The 18,501-nt window shown below is 46.7% G+C and overlaps 1 protein-coding gene across 4 annotated transcripts in view; it reads right to left on the bottom strand.

The window, feature by feature from the left end:
- The window catches only part of ENTR1 (endosome associated trafficking regulator 1), a 251,098-nt gene that overhangs the window by 126,493 nt on the left and 106,104 nt on the right, over positions 1-18,501 (bottom strand). For all 4 annotated transcript variants that reach the window (XM_085613139.1, XM_085613120.1, XM_085613114.1 and 1 more), the window contains exon 5: positions 4,545-4,656. In XM_085613139.1, coding sequence (XP_085469265.1) covers positions 4,545-4,656 — 112 coding nt within the window. The remainder of the gene's footprint in view (positions 1-4,544; positions 4,657-18,501) is intronic.

Raw genomic sequence — 18,501 nt, 5'->3', positions numbered from 1 at the left:
CATTAACACACAGATACAAATATTACCGTAACTTCAGACAGTGCTCTTCCCTGATCCATAATGTGTTACTGTAAACTGGCAGCCAAAGAGTTTGTGCTGTAAGGGGTTAGGTCTACTTGTTGCCCTTTATCCCAAACACTATATCCTGGGTGTGGGGCTATAGGAATTACACATCCCTGCAGTGTTATCCAAGATTCCAGTTCTTCAACCATAGTCTCTGCAGCTCCCGCAAACCTTAAGCCCGCACCCCAAAATATCTCGCTATTAGGTCACTAGAATCATGACCTGTGTTTTTATATATCCCGAGCAAGTGGAACACATATTGTGCTATTAATTGTGGCATGTGTTGTGGCTTTTGTGCCATCGGATCAGGGTACAGATTGGGAGAGTACCCAATTCTCTCTTCACTATCAAGACAAGCATTCTACTGTTTTATCTCCTTCCCTGTGTAGCCTTGGCAGATACTCTTTTAGAATAAACTTGTCGAATATATTCCATTTGTGCCCTATAGTCCTCCTAGCTTCCAATGTTTCTTACTGCATCAGGGTAGACACTGTCTAAATTGTTTTTGAGCAATCATGTCTTCTTTCTCTTCCACCTCCTTTTGCAGCGGCTTCCTAATCACGTAAATCTTCTCCATGCACTTGCTCCAAAAGATTGGGAGACCTCTACTTCCTTGGAGAAAAGTATTTTGACCATTAAAAGATTGCTTCCAACTAGACCGTTATTTTCAGTGTGTTCAATAATAGAAAAAATGTATGTACATGAATAGTGACTGATTTAGGATGCAATTGTAGTTGGTACACACTCCGACACAGAGTGAAAAATGTCCAGAATCAAATTTAAAAAACAGTATACTATTATTGCATCAATGTTTTGACCCTATGCTTACAAATTAGACAGGGTCATCATCAGAACACAGGTTTGGGAAGCACCTACAGAAGAGAAAATGTGTCAGTAGGTCTGCTTGTATAGAACACAATTTAAGAATGTATACAATGAACTCTTGGGAGGGCCAACTGACCTGCCCAAATGATGTGGCACAAGGTTGCTTCAACGTGCTGTGCTGGATCGTCCCTTGGAGGATTCATTCCTTGATCGCTCCAAGCGGCCACATTTTCACATGAAGGTTTGATTTATCATTTCCCTCTGTTGGCAAGTACAGATTCTTCTCAGACCCATTATTTAGACCACTGAGTGTGTACTGACCACATCTGCATCCTGAATCAGTCACTATTAATGTACATAGACTTATAGCACCAGCGCACTTCACACTCACTTATTTCCCTTGCATTGTGCAGTTTGGGATCACCCTTTTTACTTTCAATTTGGCTTGAGTTATAAAAATGCAATGATGTTTTTCTATTATTGAACAAACTGAATAAAACGGTCTTGCTTAGATATGGAACCAATATTTTGATTTCCAAAATAATTTTCTCCAAGGAAGTAGACATTCACACTCACCCCCATCCCCGCCCCCTTTGAGGGCCCAGATTATGTGGCTGTCAATTCTTTGTAGATCATCTGGAGCCCCAGCACTTTCTGTCAAGTCTTTACCTCAATCAACCAACCTTCCATGTACAAGTATACTCGGATGACTTGTTGATCAAGTTTGTAGTTGATAATGGCTGAAATAACGATTTTAAACTGCCCATTTTTTACAAAAAAATAGCTGTTATGCTGGGTGAGGTTATGAAATGTCACCTCCCACTGGGCTGCTGAGCACTGGATGTAGACTGATGGAGTCACTGCCTTTCAGTTTCACAGTGCTGATAACTGCTCAGTTCCTCTAAACCTGGTACTTTTGTCTCGACTGGTGATAACCAGATACTGATGTTGACGTTTCTTGAACCGTTTTCTCCAGCAGTTCAGTGTATGAACCCCCTCCCCCCCGATGAGAGAAATTGGTTCCTTTGTGTGGATGAGTGCCCAGAGGATACAGAGTGTGGAACTGGCGAACAGAGGGGGCACCAGGAAAAAGGCCTCTGTACCTTTGACAACAGACACAAACTTTGGAAGTAGGTGATAGGCCGGTGTGAAATGGAAGAGGACAGGTATATGCATACTTAGGCTGAGGAGGCAGCTTATCCAAGGCTAACTTAGATAAGTAGCAACAGCCGGATGAGACCAAAGTCTCGCAACATACGATGTTCTCGACTAGGGTTCTTCTGTTGTAATGCCACCCACCGGGAGTATCCCTGCACCTGTATCATTTTCCCCTCACTGGTGCTGTACTTCCATGTAGGTTTTTTACATTGGTTGATTCAAAGCAGGCTGTCTAATTAGAAAACTTTCCTCCTCTGATGCAGGTTGTTGCATCAGTTGTTTATAGATCTGCAGAGGACGAGCGGGGAATATCCAAGTATTTCCCGGGTCCAGTCACAGTTTGCTTTCTGGGCACTAGGATAAGGCATCACTTCCCCAAGTTGCTACTTGTACTTGCTAATACTTCATAGATTGTTTTTGCTCACAACTTAGAGGATGTTCTTTTTTCTAGGGACATACAAGATCAGGGCTGAAATACAACTTTACGTATCCTGTACAGTACCATATTCCAGTTGTGAGCATTCCTATCTACAGTGCTAACCATATTGAAGATGTCACCATTTGTTGATGTATCTTTCTATCCCTTACTCCTATTTTCCCCTGGGAATGCAAACTCCAACGGCATTGATCTAGCATCTCAAAGTTTGACTTCAGAGAGTGGAGGATTTGTGAGAAAGCATCACAACCCTTTCCTATTCCACAAGCTCCCTATGCCCTTTCCCGAACACCTTTAGCTGTTAAGATGAAAACTAAGGAACTGATTTGGACTATATGTTCATCTTCAGTGTCTCCTCCTTTACAAACGATCTGAAAAGGAGCATCCCCATTAAAAGGCAGATTCATAATTTTCTGCTAAGAACTCTGACAGCCGGTAGAGTCTGAACCTTAAAAAACACAAAACGGAAATTCACTGAAGTCCTCTATGTAAACTCAGGGTTGTAGGTCTCCAAGTGTCCTTATCGGAGGACATGGACTTTTTCTCCTTTTTCCTTGTCATTGGTTTGACAGAGTCAAGCAAGGAAACTTCTTAAAAGGGTCATTGACTGGAGATGATGCCGTAGATTTTGCCTAGAATGCTATTGGAATAACAGATTATTGTGGGTGTGGGACAGAGTTGGCAATTTTAAGTTTTTCCACAGTAATATTAATGACGTCTTGAACTATGGCAAGGTAATTAGCCAGAGAGAAACGATCGATGTGGGCGAAGGAAAAATCGACTCCCTATTCTAAAATAATGCTGAAAGATGCTCCTTTGTGCAGCCTTACATGCCTGAGACCGCTCCTTAACTTTCATATGCTACGGCGTTTACAAAAGTGAGATTGGACTCTTCATTGAGACCTGCCTCTTCTTGAGACTGTGAAGCCTCTGCCCATATATATTTTTGAAGTGGAGGAGAAACTGCTATGGGTTGTGGTGTTGGTAGTTAAGCTGCAGGAAGAGATCCATCTTCTGGCTGAGACGGGGACTGGGTATCTAGAAACTCTAGGAAGAGCATGGTTAGCTTAGATAAAGCAGTGGCGCTCAAACAGACGATGTCAAAGCCCAACACAGCAAAGCCCTTGATTGCGAAAGGTGCCTCAACGACAAACAGATACCAGTGAGGCTATCACTGTCCAAGGTCTTAGCATTGTATGTCTTGATGTTGAATGGGAACAATTGCAGTGACGCTGAAGATTATTTGAGACAAGCAGCTTCTCTGTCTTCCGGTGTCCAGCATAGCACCCCTTGAAATATATTGCACTCTCAATAGTGTAAGACAACCCACACAAAATCATGTTATTCCTTCCAGTATTGCCGTAACAGGAAAGGCACTTAACCAAGAGCAGGCACAGATGTTGAAAAGGCTGCTGAGGAGAGGCATTCTCTCCCCCGCCTCCCAAAAAAGAAAAAAAGATTTAAATCTCCAGAAAACGGGATTTAAAGTAGGTTCTTTTGTAGGTCATCGTGTGAAATTAGCAAAAACAACTCACAGATTTGTTCAGGTATCCTAGGTCCATAGAGTGGAAAAAATAACTGACACTGCACTGCATTCTGGGAGAGTCTAGCTGACCATTTCCTAAAAGGAACAGGGTCAAAATCCTACCATAAAAAAGTTTAATGTTCACATGCAACATTACCCTTATGTTTTAGTTTTGTGATGAGACACACATTGTGGGCATTTCAATCAAAAGTATAGTATGTTCCAACATTTTTATTTATGATTGGCTCTTTAAAAACAAAAGTAGAACAAGCTGCTTCTTACAGGCATGTTTTCTTTAGAGCATGATTTTCAAAAATGTCAATTGTATCTATGAAAATGTGTCCTGTTGCCGTACTCATGTGGATGGATTTGTAATGCTTTTGAAGATCTCATGATAGAGAACGGCCACTGAAAATGCCGTGCTTGCCTTCTGCTTGAAGTCACTCACAGAAGTACATTCATTCTTTATACAAATGTATGCATAAGCCTTGCACGGATTTTTTGAGTGGTGCTTCTCAAGCCTGTTATAGACATTACCGTCATAGTCTTCAGATTCTGTTCCACCTGCTGTGCCATAGATTCCAAAGCTTTGGATTCCTTCTCCTCTGCCTCCTGCTTCTCTGCTAGTTTATTTTCCAGGACTCTGATTCTTAAGGGAAAATAAAATAAACACAATTTACAATTATAAGGAATTTGTCTCACTGGAAAATTCAAACAGCCTGTCATAATATCCTTCTCCCAACACTTCACATTGTATTAAAAAAGGTTTCACGTACCAACCTACAGTTATCAGCCATTTTAAAATATAATACACAATAACAGAAATGACAAACAAGTTGACATTTTTTTTCCCCCAAAGCCTACAAAACTTGAAATGGCGTTCTGTAATAAGAAAAAAACAAACTGTAAAAAAGGGAAGGTGTAGGACAAATATTAACATATTAGGAGAACAAGGGGTGAAAGGAAAGCAGGCTTGCTAACAAGGTATCAAACAACTGCCAAACCACAGAATCCATTTTGTTGCAGAAGAATTCCTTTGCTGCACAGAGCACAAAGAACCATTTTAGAAGTTCCTTTATAATAACGTAATTAATTTATCACAAATACGTTTCTGTTAAAAATGCCTGGAAAAGTTGGACATCAAGGAGAGTTTCCATAAGATCACTCCTTGTCGGACTTTGAACACGAAAAGAGATGATGTACCATCATTCAGACCATGTGTACATTTTGCAGACAGTAAGCAATCTTGGTAGGTAATCTCAGGTACAGAAGACTTGGAATTAATGTGGGAGGGGGCATATGCAAAATCCCTGGAAGGTTCTGATGAACCTTCAGTGTGAAGCAGTCTTAATGGAAGATGTGTTTTTTTTTAACCTTTCTGTTGGTTTGACAGAGGACAGCGTACAAAACTCAAAGGTGGGTTCAAAGAGGTCGGAACTGGAGGGGTTGCTACAGGTTTTGCCCATAATGCCTTCAGAATCACCGATTATTGTGATATAGGAGTTGATATTAACCTTCTTGAATTCAGTATACAACAATTTCATCAACCAAAGAGATGCCTGATGGTGTGGACTCAGGTGATTGAAATCTTTCTCAATGGCTTCCCAAATATCCAAGAAGAGACCCAAGCCCATGTACAACAAATGGTGCCCCGCTAATGCAGTGCATGGTTTGCCTAAATGATACCAGGCTATATGCAAACTAAGAAACAGCAGACATTCCTTTGTACATTCGACGGCAGTTACTAGCACCGAAACAGCAAGAGAGTTTGTCTTTTTCTGTCCTATATGCTCTCTCATACTATCCATCTATCCCCTCAGTCCTCCTCTAGAACCCAAAAGGTCCCTAAAAACTATAAGATAGTAAATTATCTTTTAAGAAGTTGTCTTATAAGAAATGTGGCTGGTTCTGCACCAGAAAGCCCAATGCTGCAAATACAAGCCAGTATGATACTTGGAAATATGTAAAGCAAAAGAACAAATAGGTGTGAGTAATAAACAGGTAGGATGAACAGCCACTAAAACGGAAGTCGAGAACTTGCCATTAAGCATCTGGGATGTAAGAATTTGGTCTCTTTGCTGCACTAAAATAATCTTAGCTGTTTTAGGATCATTGAATAATCTCTTATTCCTTGAGAAATTATCAAACTGTGATGAGTAACGGTTTTAATATTTTGGCATGTTCTAATTGCTGGTTCATATAATTGTGTTTTATGGTTTTTGTCAGGCCTTATGAAAACAAAAAACTCAACAGTTTAAATTGTTTCCATGAATAATGTTGTTGCGCTGCATCTCAGTCCATCCCTTTTGTGCTGAAGATGCCACTACACATCATCTACATGCAAATTAGTCTTCGTGCTCAATCGACTGGGCGACTTTCTCCTGGCAATATACGATATGTGACCTGGAGATCAAGGTAGCCACAATCTTGAATGAAGTTTGCCACCTGTGTTTAAATCTGCAGAGGGACTTCAAAATAATAACTTGAGCCAAGACATGAATTACAGAACTTAAGGCAGATGTTGGAACACTAATGTGAAATTGACATTTTAAGACATGAATTTCATGTATAGGATGTAGTGGGTTATTAGAGTCATAATAGCATCACGGTATTTGAACACCAAAAACAGGCTGAGGGCCTGTTAGACCTGTCAGCCCTTTGGGTGGTCCCTCCTCATCATTATTTATTTTGTCCCACTTTTGCCTCAAACCCTGTTATAATTTTTCCTTTTTGGGAACCACCAGACTTTTTAGTGTTGATGCAGGGTCAGGGAGCCATTTTCCCTACCCCTGGAACTTCTGTCTGAGGGCCTGAGACACAAAATGGTGGCCACCCATTCTCACCTGTGACATCACCAGAACCCACTGGAGGTTTCCAGAACATTCTAGAACCCTGTGACAGAGGGAGGCAGTTTAGAATGTTGGGAGGCCATCTCAGAGGGGCAGTTGGCATCTGACTAGAGAGGAGAGAGGACCAGTTCAGAAGGAGGTCGGAGTAAGGCAGCAGGGGTGGAAACCAGTGCTTGGAGTGGGGTCCAGAAACCCACCCTTGATGCTAGTCCCTACTGACCAAGCCCAGCCTAGAGCCCTGTGTGGGACCAAGACCAGAAAAACCATCTTAAGGTCCTAAATATTGTGAAGAGGCCTTAAAGAAGAAGACCAGCAAGCTCCTGACCTGTTTAGCGGTGTCCTCCTGGAGTCCTGACGTCGAGAAGCCTGGAGACCTGAGGCCTGAGGTGGAGAAGCGACGCTGACAGAAAGCAGACGTCGTACCCGGAGCCGTCAGAGGTCGAGTGAGGGCGCCGACGGAGGTCGTGGAGAGGCACCGGAGGTCGAGTAAGGAGTCACCTGAGGTCGAGGTGAAGCGCGCCGGAAGTCGGGAGTGGAGATCGCACTCCGGAGTCGCCGGAGATCGAGGTGAAGCGTGCCGGAGGTCGGGAGTGGAGGTCGCACTCCGGAGACAACCGGAAGCGGGGAGACCGTGACCCTGCAACGCCGGAAGGCGACATCGATCCGGAGCAGCCCAGCGACATCGAGCCGAGGCCGCCCAGCGACATCGATCCGGAGCAGCCCAGCGACATCGAGCCGAGGCCGCCCAGCGACATCGATCCAGAACAGCCCAGCGACATCGATCCGAAGCCGCCCAGCGACACCGAACCGGAGCCGCCCAGCGACATCAAGCCGGAGCCGCCTCACGACGTCGACCCGGCGCCGAGCGGAGCCGATCATCGTGAAAAGGGCAGTAAGTGGTAGAGGGGGCATCTGAGGCCCTGTGGAGCCCTAAAAGACCATTCTAGGGACTAGAGGGGTGTTAGAACCAGCCTGGGAGTGCCAGGGGTGAACTGAGACTGGTGCAGTGACCTCTGTGAGGGGTTGTGTATTTTGGGAGAGCCAGATCCCTAGGTTACCCTTATTCTACCTCAGTTCAGGCCCAGCCTTGACCAATCTAGGTGGGACACCCCCCATGTCATCCAAATGACCACAAGCTGTACTTGGGCATAGTAAAACCAAACTACCTCAGGAAAGTGATGTGAACTGTAATTGTCATTAATTGTGTTATTTAAGTTATTGAAGGTGCTTTATTTATTGACTGTATTTATTGTCTGACTGTATTTATTCCTGCATTGTATTTATTGTCTGACAGTATTTATTAGCCATTTGTATTTATTGCACCCCTATTTATTCCTTGCTTATTTATGACCTGATCCTATTTATTGAAACCCCACTGTGGTATTATTTATTTGACCTGCTATTTTCAAGAAAAGTCTTATGGTATTGTATGTATGTTTTGAAACCTGCAACTAAGAGAAAATAAGATAAAGACAAACTACTTTCTTTCATAATTTTTACGGTGTAGTGTCGTTTTTGGAACGGATGAACGCATGGTTATTGTGAGGGTGTGACGTACGCTTAACACGGTGCCTGACCCCCAACCGCTCGAGCCAAGCTACCATTGTGCTGGGAACCCGGTGACTGCTAACCCGGTTGCCCGGTTTCTAACAGGGCCTCGCCCGGTTTCTAACAGGGCCTCAGCACTGACCTCTTCCTGGAAGATTGGCTTTCCTAAATGGCGGCAGACAAGGGTCTCTCCATGTTTTTTCCTCAGTGGAAAGGGCTTATGGGGCCCACGTGCTTCTGGCGGCTCCTCGAAGTCTATATCTGCATGATTGATGAGCTACAGAGACCTTGATCTTGGTACTGCAGCCAGCACAAGAAGTTTGCTACTGAGATCTGACATCACAAGGTAATGAGCTACCCCTCAAATACACTTGAGTGGAGCAGCAACTATTATCTCAGTTAAGAGGGAACTATGTGGTTTTCAACAAGAGTACACAGTTACCCATTATGTATCTTTTATAAGGATGAACGTGTGTGTGTGTGTGTGTATAGACATAAATATATCAAGGGCACTTGATGTCCGAAACGCGTAATGGAGATGAGGAGTGAGGAATAAAAGAATATTGCCATTCGTTTTGTCCTGGTGGTCCGTTTCTGTCAGTTCGCCGAAAGGAAATGCTGGGAGTTGTATCGCATGCAGATATAGATATATATATATATATCTCTCTCTCTCTACAGGTAAACCGCGTTAACAACGCATGCAACACAACGCATGGCGTTACAACGCGGTCATTACAACGACAGCATTGTTAGTTCACATACCGTTACAAAGCAAGTCGGAACAACGACTTGCGTTGTAATGGGCAGAAGGTGTTAGATTTAAAATCCAACACCTTCCCTACTGTCCGCACAGACTGGAGTTGGAATAGTAATTTATACTATTCCAACAGCCAGCGCACATTACAACGCAAGTCGTTGCGAATTTCAGCGTTTGCGATTGGAAATTGGCTTCGTACATATGGCCCCTAATTCTACAGCTATCATTAGCTAGAAAATTGCAAGAATCAAGTTTAAGCTTGCCAACCCTGTATGGGGCCAGTTTACTGAAATACAAGATCTGTCTTTTCCAGGAATCCTAGGCGACTGACCATATATTCAGAAGTGGATTGAAAAGCTTTTGTATTTCAGTAATTTGGTCGTTAGCAGGGCATCCATCGGGTGGGTTGCTTGTCTGGGTGAGTACACTACTCTCTTGTTGGGTAGCTGAACTCCAAACAGGATCTTGGGACATCCAAGGGCTAATTTCTTCTATCTCAAAGGGTGTGTCTCTTTCGTTAATCAATACATACAATCGGGGTCTTGGGAAATGTTGTAAATCACCTCTTCATTTGCTGGATAAGATGCTGGCTGACCACTCAGGCTCCCACTAGGGTATTGTGTAGCAGGCGATTTAAATCTCACACATGAACATAATGCGATAATCCAGGATCTATGTTACGACGAGGATCGAATATGGGGAATCCCATAATTAACCTCTCCATTAAGGAGAAATTTCTCAAGGGCTGCCCTCCAAGTGGTGGATTTTACTTTAGCCCACAGTTTGCGAGCATGTAATGGCCGCACACACTATGGCGTCACACCTGCTCCCACATTCAAAAAGAGGCTCATATTTAAGTTGTATTGACTATATTCTTCTAGATATTAGGAAATGGAGGCAGATGGAAGGTATGGCAGTGATACAGTGGGATGAGAGTGATCGCAACCTCCTAGTTATAAATAAGAGTTAGATGATGCCCTACATCCCTTCTTCTGCTAAAATATATGAACAACAGTTGAAGGTTACGAAGTGTGAGGCAGTGTGCTCCTCTCTTAACACTCTATTAGACATGTACTAGGCCCTAGTCGCACAGATGGAGGTCATGTTTGACAATTGGGGGAACAGCGAAGGGATTATTGCGGAGCACATCAAATTCTTTGACAGGCTCAAAGATTTTATCCTTTGATTCTACGAAGGCTTCGGGGGTGGGAACAATGAAAGAGTGGTTTACTCAATCCTGTTAAGAGGCCAATAATACTCTCTGTATGGCAATCAAAAAGGGAATTAGTCAGAAGCAGGGGACTTGCACAGTATCGATTTGAAATCAAGCAAGCAAAAGCTGCTTGGAAGTGTAAACCTTGGTCTGATCTCCTAGAGGCTTTGTCTACTAACGACCAGAAAACATTCCGGAGTCTAGTCGTATCCTATCATTTATTTGATATTTTGAAACATTGTTGCATAATCAAAAATACATGTGGTTAAAAACATTTCAAAACAAGATAAAGACCCACAGAAAAAAAAATCAGCCGGAAATAACATAAAATATCCAAAAAATCAAATCGAAGGGATGTAATCACAAGGGGGCATTTGTCCCCTAAGTTTATGTGGCTTTTAACACTTTACTTCCAATTATCCATGCTGAATACAAAAATTTGGAAACAGTCACCACCCTAATCGAGGTTGTGTCACTTTTGAATATTATGTATGCCTCTTCTCTCGTCAATAAACAGAGGGATATACACATGGGGCAATCCATTTAGACCTTGGTTTCGCATAGAGGGAATGGAAAAACAACACATGCTCATCACTTTCGCAGGAAATTTGACAGCATGAACAACAATTAGATACCTGGTTCACCTTCCTCAATTTTACCGTGAAGGCTGCTACAAGTAAGCACCCATATCTAAATTGAAGGTATAGGGCTCGCGCCCACGGCAGGCATATAACATCCAGGAACTCCTCTCCCTCAGACATGGATTTATCGGAAAGGAATGCGCTTGTCAGACTCCCTGCCACTACGCTGTGGTCTCTACGACGGTGAACTTTCTCCTCCACCATCATCTTTACTACAGCAATGATCTCTCCCCGAACAGCCTGTGGCCCACTCCAACATTTGCCTAGACCCACATCATGGCAGGTTTTTTTGAGCATCCTGAGCCAGCCCACTCGATCTGCCTCATTGGCTGAAATGACATCTCTCAGGCCCTCCTTGAGGTAGCAAAATTTTTCAGTGCTCCACACTCGTATCCAATACAACAAGGGTTTTAACAAAAGGACTGTCTCTAACTCATAGATTCCCAGATCTGGCGTCTAGTCAGTTTAAGTAGTGGGAATTCTGGGATCCTAGTCGATTTACCTCGAAGGCACATCTACTCCAAATTCACCCTTAACTCCTATAGTGTTTGCTCTAGCAGAGACCACCCTTGCGATTGAATCAATGAAACAAGGGAAGGGTCCGGGATTAAACAAGATCCAAGCTGACCTTTGCAAATCGGACTCCAATGGTTGGGTCCCCTATATTAACAGTTACAAAAGCAACGGAAGCAGGGGCAGCAATGCCGTCGACATGGAGAGGGGCAGATATTGTCCCCATCTTTAAGAAGGAGAGTCCAAGTATCCCTATCGAATACCACCCAATTAGCCTTCTGGACAACCTCCAAAAGGTTTTTTGCAAACATGTTCTGGAGCAGCTATTGAAGTGGATTAATGATAACCCATCCTGTCTAACTTGCAGACAGGTTTTGATTGGATACCAGTTCAATCGAACAGGTCCGTTGCTTCCTTTTGATTAAGTGGAAAACGGTTGATATAGGTGGGGGTGAACATTTTGTGGCATTTGTTGATGTGTGTGCCACCTTTGATCTGGTACCAAAGAAAACATTATTGGAGGTCTTCATGAAGGCATACAATGATCTTAAGCTGGACAGGGATCCCATGTGACCTGCTAAAGATCATTGTATGCCTTCATGAAGGGAATTTAGCCAGGGTTTAATGTGGCATAAGGGTGTGTTCTGGCTCGTACCCTTTTTCTTCTTTAAATAAACAAGTGTGTCAAGTATTAATGAGTCCCCTACCCTGGCAGGACAGAAAGTTCTGACATTATGACATTACAACGCAATCATTTACAACGCATGTTTTTACAACACAGTTTTTACATCGCAGATACCATTACAACGCATGCCATTACAACACATTTTTAGAAACTACATTTAGAACGCATTCCATTACAACGCATACCATTACATCGCATAATACTTTTAGGGCAACAGTAAGGTAAGTGTTGGATAGTGTAGGGGTAACAATTACTATTCCCACTCCAGCGATTGCAACAGTAGGGAAAGTGTTGGATAGTGTAGGGGTAAAAATGACTATTCCCATGTATCCCAAAACCCATACCCACTCTAAAACTTAAAAAAGCTCCATTACTTACCTTATAATGCGTTGTAATGGCATGCGTTGTAGTGAAATGCGTTGTAGTGAAATGCGTTGCAGTGACATGCGTTTTAATGGCTGCATTGTAATGGCATGCGATGTAAAGGCTGTTGCGCTGTAACAGCTGCTTTGTAAAGGTAGTGCGTTGTAATGACTGCGTTGTAATGGATGTTGCCCCCTTTTAGTGGCCAAAACCAAGATAGGCCTCCAAAACCTCGTAGACAATTTTAGTCTGTTTTGCTCTGAATATGGTCTTGAAGTTAACGCCTCTAGGGCTAAGCAGATGAATTATTCTAGGAAGAAATGGGTCAAGTGCATTGTACAATTGGGTAGTGAAGTACCGGAAAGGGTCAGAGAACTAGGGGCCTGGGGGCGTGGCTTGGCCAGCTGCAAAATGGCCGCACCTTGAGTGGGCTCTGCCGGCCAAGCCTAATATCCTTCACAATCCTGCAGGCGTATCGCTCATCGCCACTTCGAACTAGCACCGCCGCCACTCACCTGCTCTTGTGTCGTGCTCCGAGACCTTTTTCACCATCCTGGGTTGCTGCGGAGCCAAGATTTGCCGCTGTGCAAGCCCCGGGCCTTGGTCCGGTGGTGCGCGCGGCCTTCCCGGAGCCGACAGAGATCCCGACCAGGACCAGATCATCGCCCAACGCAGCACCTCCACTCCACGGTCATCCCAGCCGGTAGGTTCTGCTGCGGCGGGGCTGGGGGCGCGCTCGTCGTACCGCCCGGCCTGGCCTACGCGCCCCCGGGCACCTTCTCTCCTCCTTTGGCACCCGCGGCTCAGGCCTCCTTTATCAGGCTGGCGAGGTGGGCGGCGCGCTCACATCGACCCCCGCTTTGCGCAGCCCCCCGCCTGCTGCGATCTCCAGCTCCCCGGTGACGGTGACTGGCGGCTACTGACTCTGCCCTGGAGGCACCTGGGCCCCCCTGCTGCGGCGGTCCTGGCTTGCCAGATGCGGAGCTTCCCCGGAGACAGCAGAGCGCTGCGGCCCCGCTTGCAGCCTACCACCTCAACACCAGTTGCCGTGGGCGGTGGACGCCACTACCCGCCGGCCCCTCCTATGCGGATCGGGGTACAATTCCTCTGCATCCGGCCGAGGCACGGCCTACCGCATCACACCGGCTGGGTTGCTGCTGCTGATTTACAGCGTACCCACGGACCTTGCATAGTGCTGCCCTTCACCTTGTCCCCGGCCCAGTGCCCGACTGGCCTGGCCTTTTCTCCTCCTGTGGGCCCAGCCGCCTGCCCCTCGCTTGGTGCCTCTTACCTCTTCTGTGCTGTGGTTCCCTGGATCTCCTTGCCTTCATTCACGTTTGTATTGGCGTTGGCTTCAGTTGCTGTTCCTGCTGTCTGGGGCAGACCGCTCCGGCCAGCCCACCCTGAGCCGGACTCTGCTGCTCCTCCTTCACTTTGGTTGGTCGGTTGACTGTCTGCGGCGGCCGCCTGGTGCTGGACCGCTCACCCACTGGATTCATTCCTCTCCTACAATCAGCCCACCTGTGTTCTGTGCCGAGGCTGCTCGCTGGGCCCGTCCTGGCGCCTCTCCTCTGCTGCCTGGCCGCACCTCGAGTACACTGGTCTCCTCCTTCTACTTGCGGCCTCTGCCCTGCTGTCAGGCTGCTCCTACTCTCCTGCGACCTCCGGCCATGGGTAGAACCGACCTAAAGCAGCCCAAGATCACCTTTAACCAGCGCCGCCAGACGCGCCAGGAGGGTGCCGGTTCAGATGGAGGTGACCCCCTGGCTACATCTGAAATGGCGCAATCCCGCGAGGACGATCTGAAGGCCATCATACTTGATGTTAAATGCACGGTCACCAATATAGCGACACAGCTGGATCAACTGTTGGCCCGCTTGGACACAGTGAAAGCCCGGGTTGACTCCTACGATGCCCGACTCCTTCATGTCGAGACCAGGGTATCTGACGCAGAGGACGCCGCTACCCAAGACCGCCAAAAACAAGACAAGATCCTAGCCGTTATCCACGACAAAAACGAGGATTTGGAAGCACGCTCACATCGAAGCAATCTTCGCATCACTGGAGTGCCAGAGTCCACCAACATTCCTCGCATGGAGGACTATGTGGAACAGCTGGCTTGTGAGCTCTTCAGTGATGTTCTCTCACCGGTTTTTATTGTTGAGCGTGCCCACCGATCCCTAGGCCCCCGTCCGGCCCCAGGCCTGCTGGCCCGCCCCATTATAGCCAAAATACTGAACTTCAGGGACCACAACGCCATCCTCAGGGCGGCCGGGGACAAAGGGGCCATTCGCCACCAGGGTATTAACTTCTTGTTTTACCCGGACTACACCATCGCAGTTCAGGCGGCTCGCCGTGATTTTCTACCGGCCAAACGGATCCTACAGAAGCATGAGATCTCCTACTCGCTAGCGTACCCGGCCAAACTGCGAGTAAAACAGGGCACAAAGACTCTCACCTTCCCAGATCCAAGAGAGGCACTGGCGTTTGCTAAAAAACTCAACAAGTCTCACCGTTCTTTGCCTGCCAATTCCCAAGCTGCTGCTGCTGCTGATAACCTCAGTGACAAATCTATTCTTTGAGCCTTGTTTCTGTATCCTTCGGATTGTTTATTCTCTTGGTCTGTAATTCTAATTTAGACCTCTGGTTCTTGTGGCCCTCTGAGACATTTTTATAAGTTTTTTTTTTTATGTTCCTTTTTTAGGTCTCGCTTGAGACAGCGCTTTAGCGCTGCTCTGGCGAGACTTATAGTAAGCGAGTTTTGGAAGTGCAAACAGTGGCTTTTCGTGCCTCCAAATACAGTGCATGTGCGCCGTCCGGGCGCGCGCACCATTTGGAGGCCTGAAAGCACTCGTTTGCTTTCACTTTCGCGGGCCACACGGCCGCTTTGAAGTGTGATCGCGATCGCGATCACTTACATTTCGCGGGCGCTTTGATGTTCTCAGTGAGCCGCGCGGCCACTGCGAACATCAAAGCGCCCGCGAACCGACGAGCCCTCCAGCCAAATGTAACCCTCGCCTACACCCCCTCTCGACAGAACCTAACCACCTACCCCCTGCTCCACCAAAACCAACCTCAAACTATGCCATTCCCCCATGCTCCGACCACAGTAAAGTCTCACCCGTTCCAATAGAACAACCCCTCCCTAACTCCAACACACAGGCTAATCTCGACAAAAACACATCCAAATCACCTCTTCGTAAACACAACTTTGGCCTCCCCCCTCCCCAAATTAAAACCTCGCCCCAAAACAGGAGTCTAAGAAAATCAACTCAGGCCAACGTCCCCTTGCCACAAACCAATAACCTCGAACCGCCCACCCCTTTCTCCGTCAAAACGAACCTCGGCCAACGACCTGCTTACCGACCACGTTAAATCTCCATTGCACCCCACAGAGCAACCTCGACCAACCCCACCTTTTCATTAAACTACCCGTCTTCCACCTACTTAACTCCAAAGTCTCCCTCCCCTATCGAGCAAACTAAATCCAACCAACAACTTTGAAAGATCAAACCCAACCGCCCCCTCTCCTACACCCCCCTCCCCCCCCCCCGTCCGATTAAAAAGCCAGCTCAAATCAGCCCCCATTCCAAAACACTAAATAGGGGCAAGGAGAAGATAAAAGGACCCCTCCAAACTAGTTCCCAACCCAAGTAGTTGTCAACAGGTAATGACCCGCCGCATTACACCATTTTTCCTTGCGGGTGGACGGACGCAAAGTCCACTGCTCAAGGACAACGCCGGGTCCAAAGGCTTGGAGGCGTTTGCTTGGCAGTACTTTAAACAATGGCCGCACAAACATTTAAACCAGAAGAGTACTCTTGGGTCACGAGAGAGGGAGGGCCAGGGGTTAATTGCCCACAAGGGAGGGGAGAAGGACTTGATCCATCTCCGGGGGCAGAGGAATGGAGATACGCCTACCTTACACAGAGCGATGGGTCGCGAACTCACTTAAACCAGCGACCCAAAAAGTCTCACGAACCTCTACACTAACAAGCATTTGCAATGCAATAGGTCTCACAGTTATACGAGTTTGAGCTATTGGCATTCTAAATGACAGTGCCTTTTATTTATGTTTTTAAAAAAACAAACTTAAATAAAAAGCATTGTCATTTACAATGCCAATAGCTCAAACTCCTATAAATGCGAGACCTATTGCATTGCAAATGCTTGTCCTTTAAAGGTCACTCCTGATGTTTGCTCACGCCAACGGCCTGGCCACCCAGTCTCTTTGGCAGGGGTGTATGCTGGGCGTCGCCATGCCCCCACGGGTATAATTGCCATCACGGATACAGATTCGTCCCCTCCAAGTTGTGGGTCCCTAGGGTGGGTCTGGGTGGTACCTCAGCCTGATTGGGAGTTTGATGTGTGTGCGGGGTTGGGGGCCCTCTTGGGGATTTTTGTTTTAGGGGAGGGCTCCAGGGGATGGGTATTCAGGGGTTGGGGTCTGTGGCCTCCTTTTGAGGCCTTGTTGTTTGTTCTTGCACAGTTGTTTGCTTATCACCTCTCTGTAATCATGTGTCTTCCTCATGCTAGTCAGATTCCTGTCAAGGGGTTTGTTTGGTTTGTTCTGCTTGCCCACTCTAGAGATTGTGAGATATGTATGATTATACCATGCTGAAATGTTCCCTTGATTATTGCACTGTTCTCCTCTCACACATCCCATTGCACCGCTCATTGTAAATGCACGCAGCTCCTGCCCACTATGCCACTGTTCCCGGACGTCCCTTCCCTGATTATAGCACCATGACCGATACTACACTTTGGACTTGGAACATCCGTGGGCTTAATGACCGCCGCAAGGCACATTTGGTACACGCCCATCTCATTCGTCACAAGGTGGAAATCTTTTTTTTTTTTTTTTTATTTTTTTTACAAGAGACCCATCTTATGCAACCCACTGCTTCTAGACTCCTTTCCCGGCATTGGGGCGAAATTCGTTCCTCCTTCTATTCCAATTATTCCCGGGGTGTGTCCATACTGCTGCGTAAGGGGCTCCCATGGCAGACTTCCCAAGTGTTCACTGACCCTGGCAAGCGATTCGTAATACTCCACTGCACCCTGCGGGCTCAGCCCCTGACACTCGTGGCAATATATGGTCCCAATTGCGACGACCCGGATTTCTTCGTTCAAGTCTGGCACCGCATCTCACCTCTTGGCCCTGTTGCTCTCCTCTGGGGGGGCGATTTCAATGTGACATATCTCCCGTCCGTGCGCGGCCTCACTCCTTAATTCCATCCTCCTGGATAACTCACTGTACGACGTGTGGCATCATGCTCACTCTGCGGCGCGTGAGGGCAGGGCTGTTGGTCCTGGCTGGACTTATGGATCACCACCCCGGACGCATTAGTCTGGCTATCCTCAGTAGTCCATATGGCGCGCACTCTTTCGGACCATGCTCCAGTCAGCCTATCCCTCCATTTCCCTCACTCTCCTTGCCGCACCTTCACATGGCGGCTCCCTCCAAACGCACTTCGCGACTTGGTCTTTTGCGATGAGATACAGACCGCAATCATAAATTACTTTGAGCTCAATGAGGGATCGGTGGATTCCCCATCCACGCTCTAGGAGGGTTTCAAGACAGTTATCCTCGGGGAATGCATTTCCAAACAATCCGGTGTTTTGCGCTCCATCCGTGGCACTCTGGGCAAGATTGAAAGGGAGATCAAATTGCTGGACACTTCTCATGCCCAGCGCCCGAATGCTGATACACTTGCTCAGATACGCGAGAAGCTCACCGAATTTTCCAACAAGGCGAATAGGGAACTGGCTTTTCTCGGTAGAGAGGTGCGAGCGCGTCGTTTCGGTGAGGGCGAATGCGCCGGCAAAACTCTTGCTAATCTCCTTAGTCAGCCTCGCGCAGCATCGTATATTACCGCCCTGCAAGATGGCGAGCATTCCCGCACCACCTCCCCCGAAGAAATC

Source organism: Triturus cristatus, chromosome 1_2, assembly GCF_964204655.1.
Source record: "Triturus cristatus chromosome 1_2, aTriCri1.1, whole genome shotgun sequence".
Classification (NCBI taxonomy): domain Eukaryota; kingdom Metazoa; phylum Chordata; class Amphibia; order Caudata; family Salamandridae; genus Triturus; species Triturus cristatus.
Note: the sequence above shows the minus strand (reverse complement) of the source record. Positions and strands in the feature narration are given on the sequence as shown.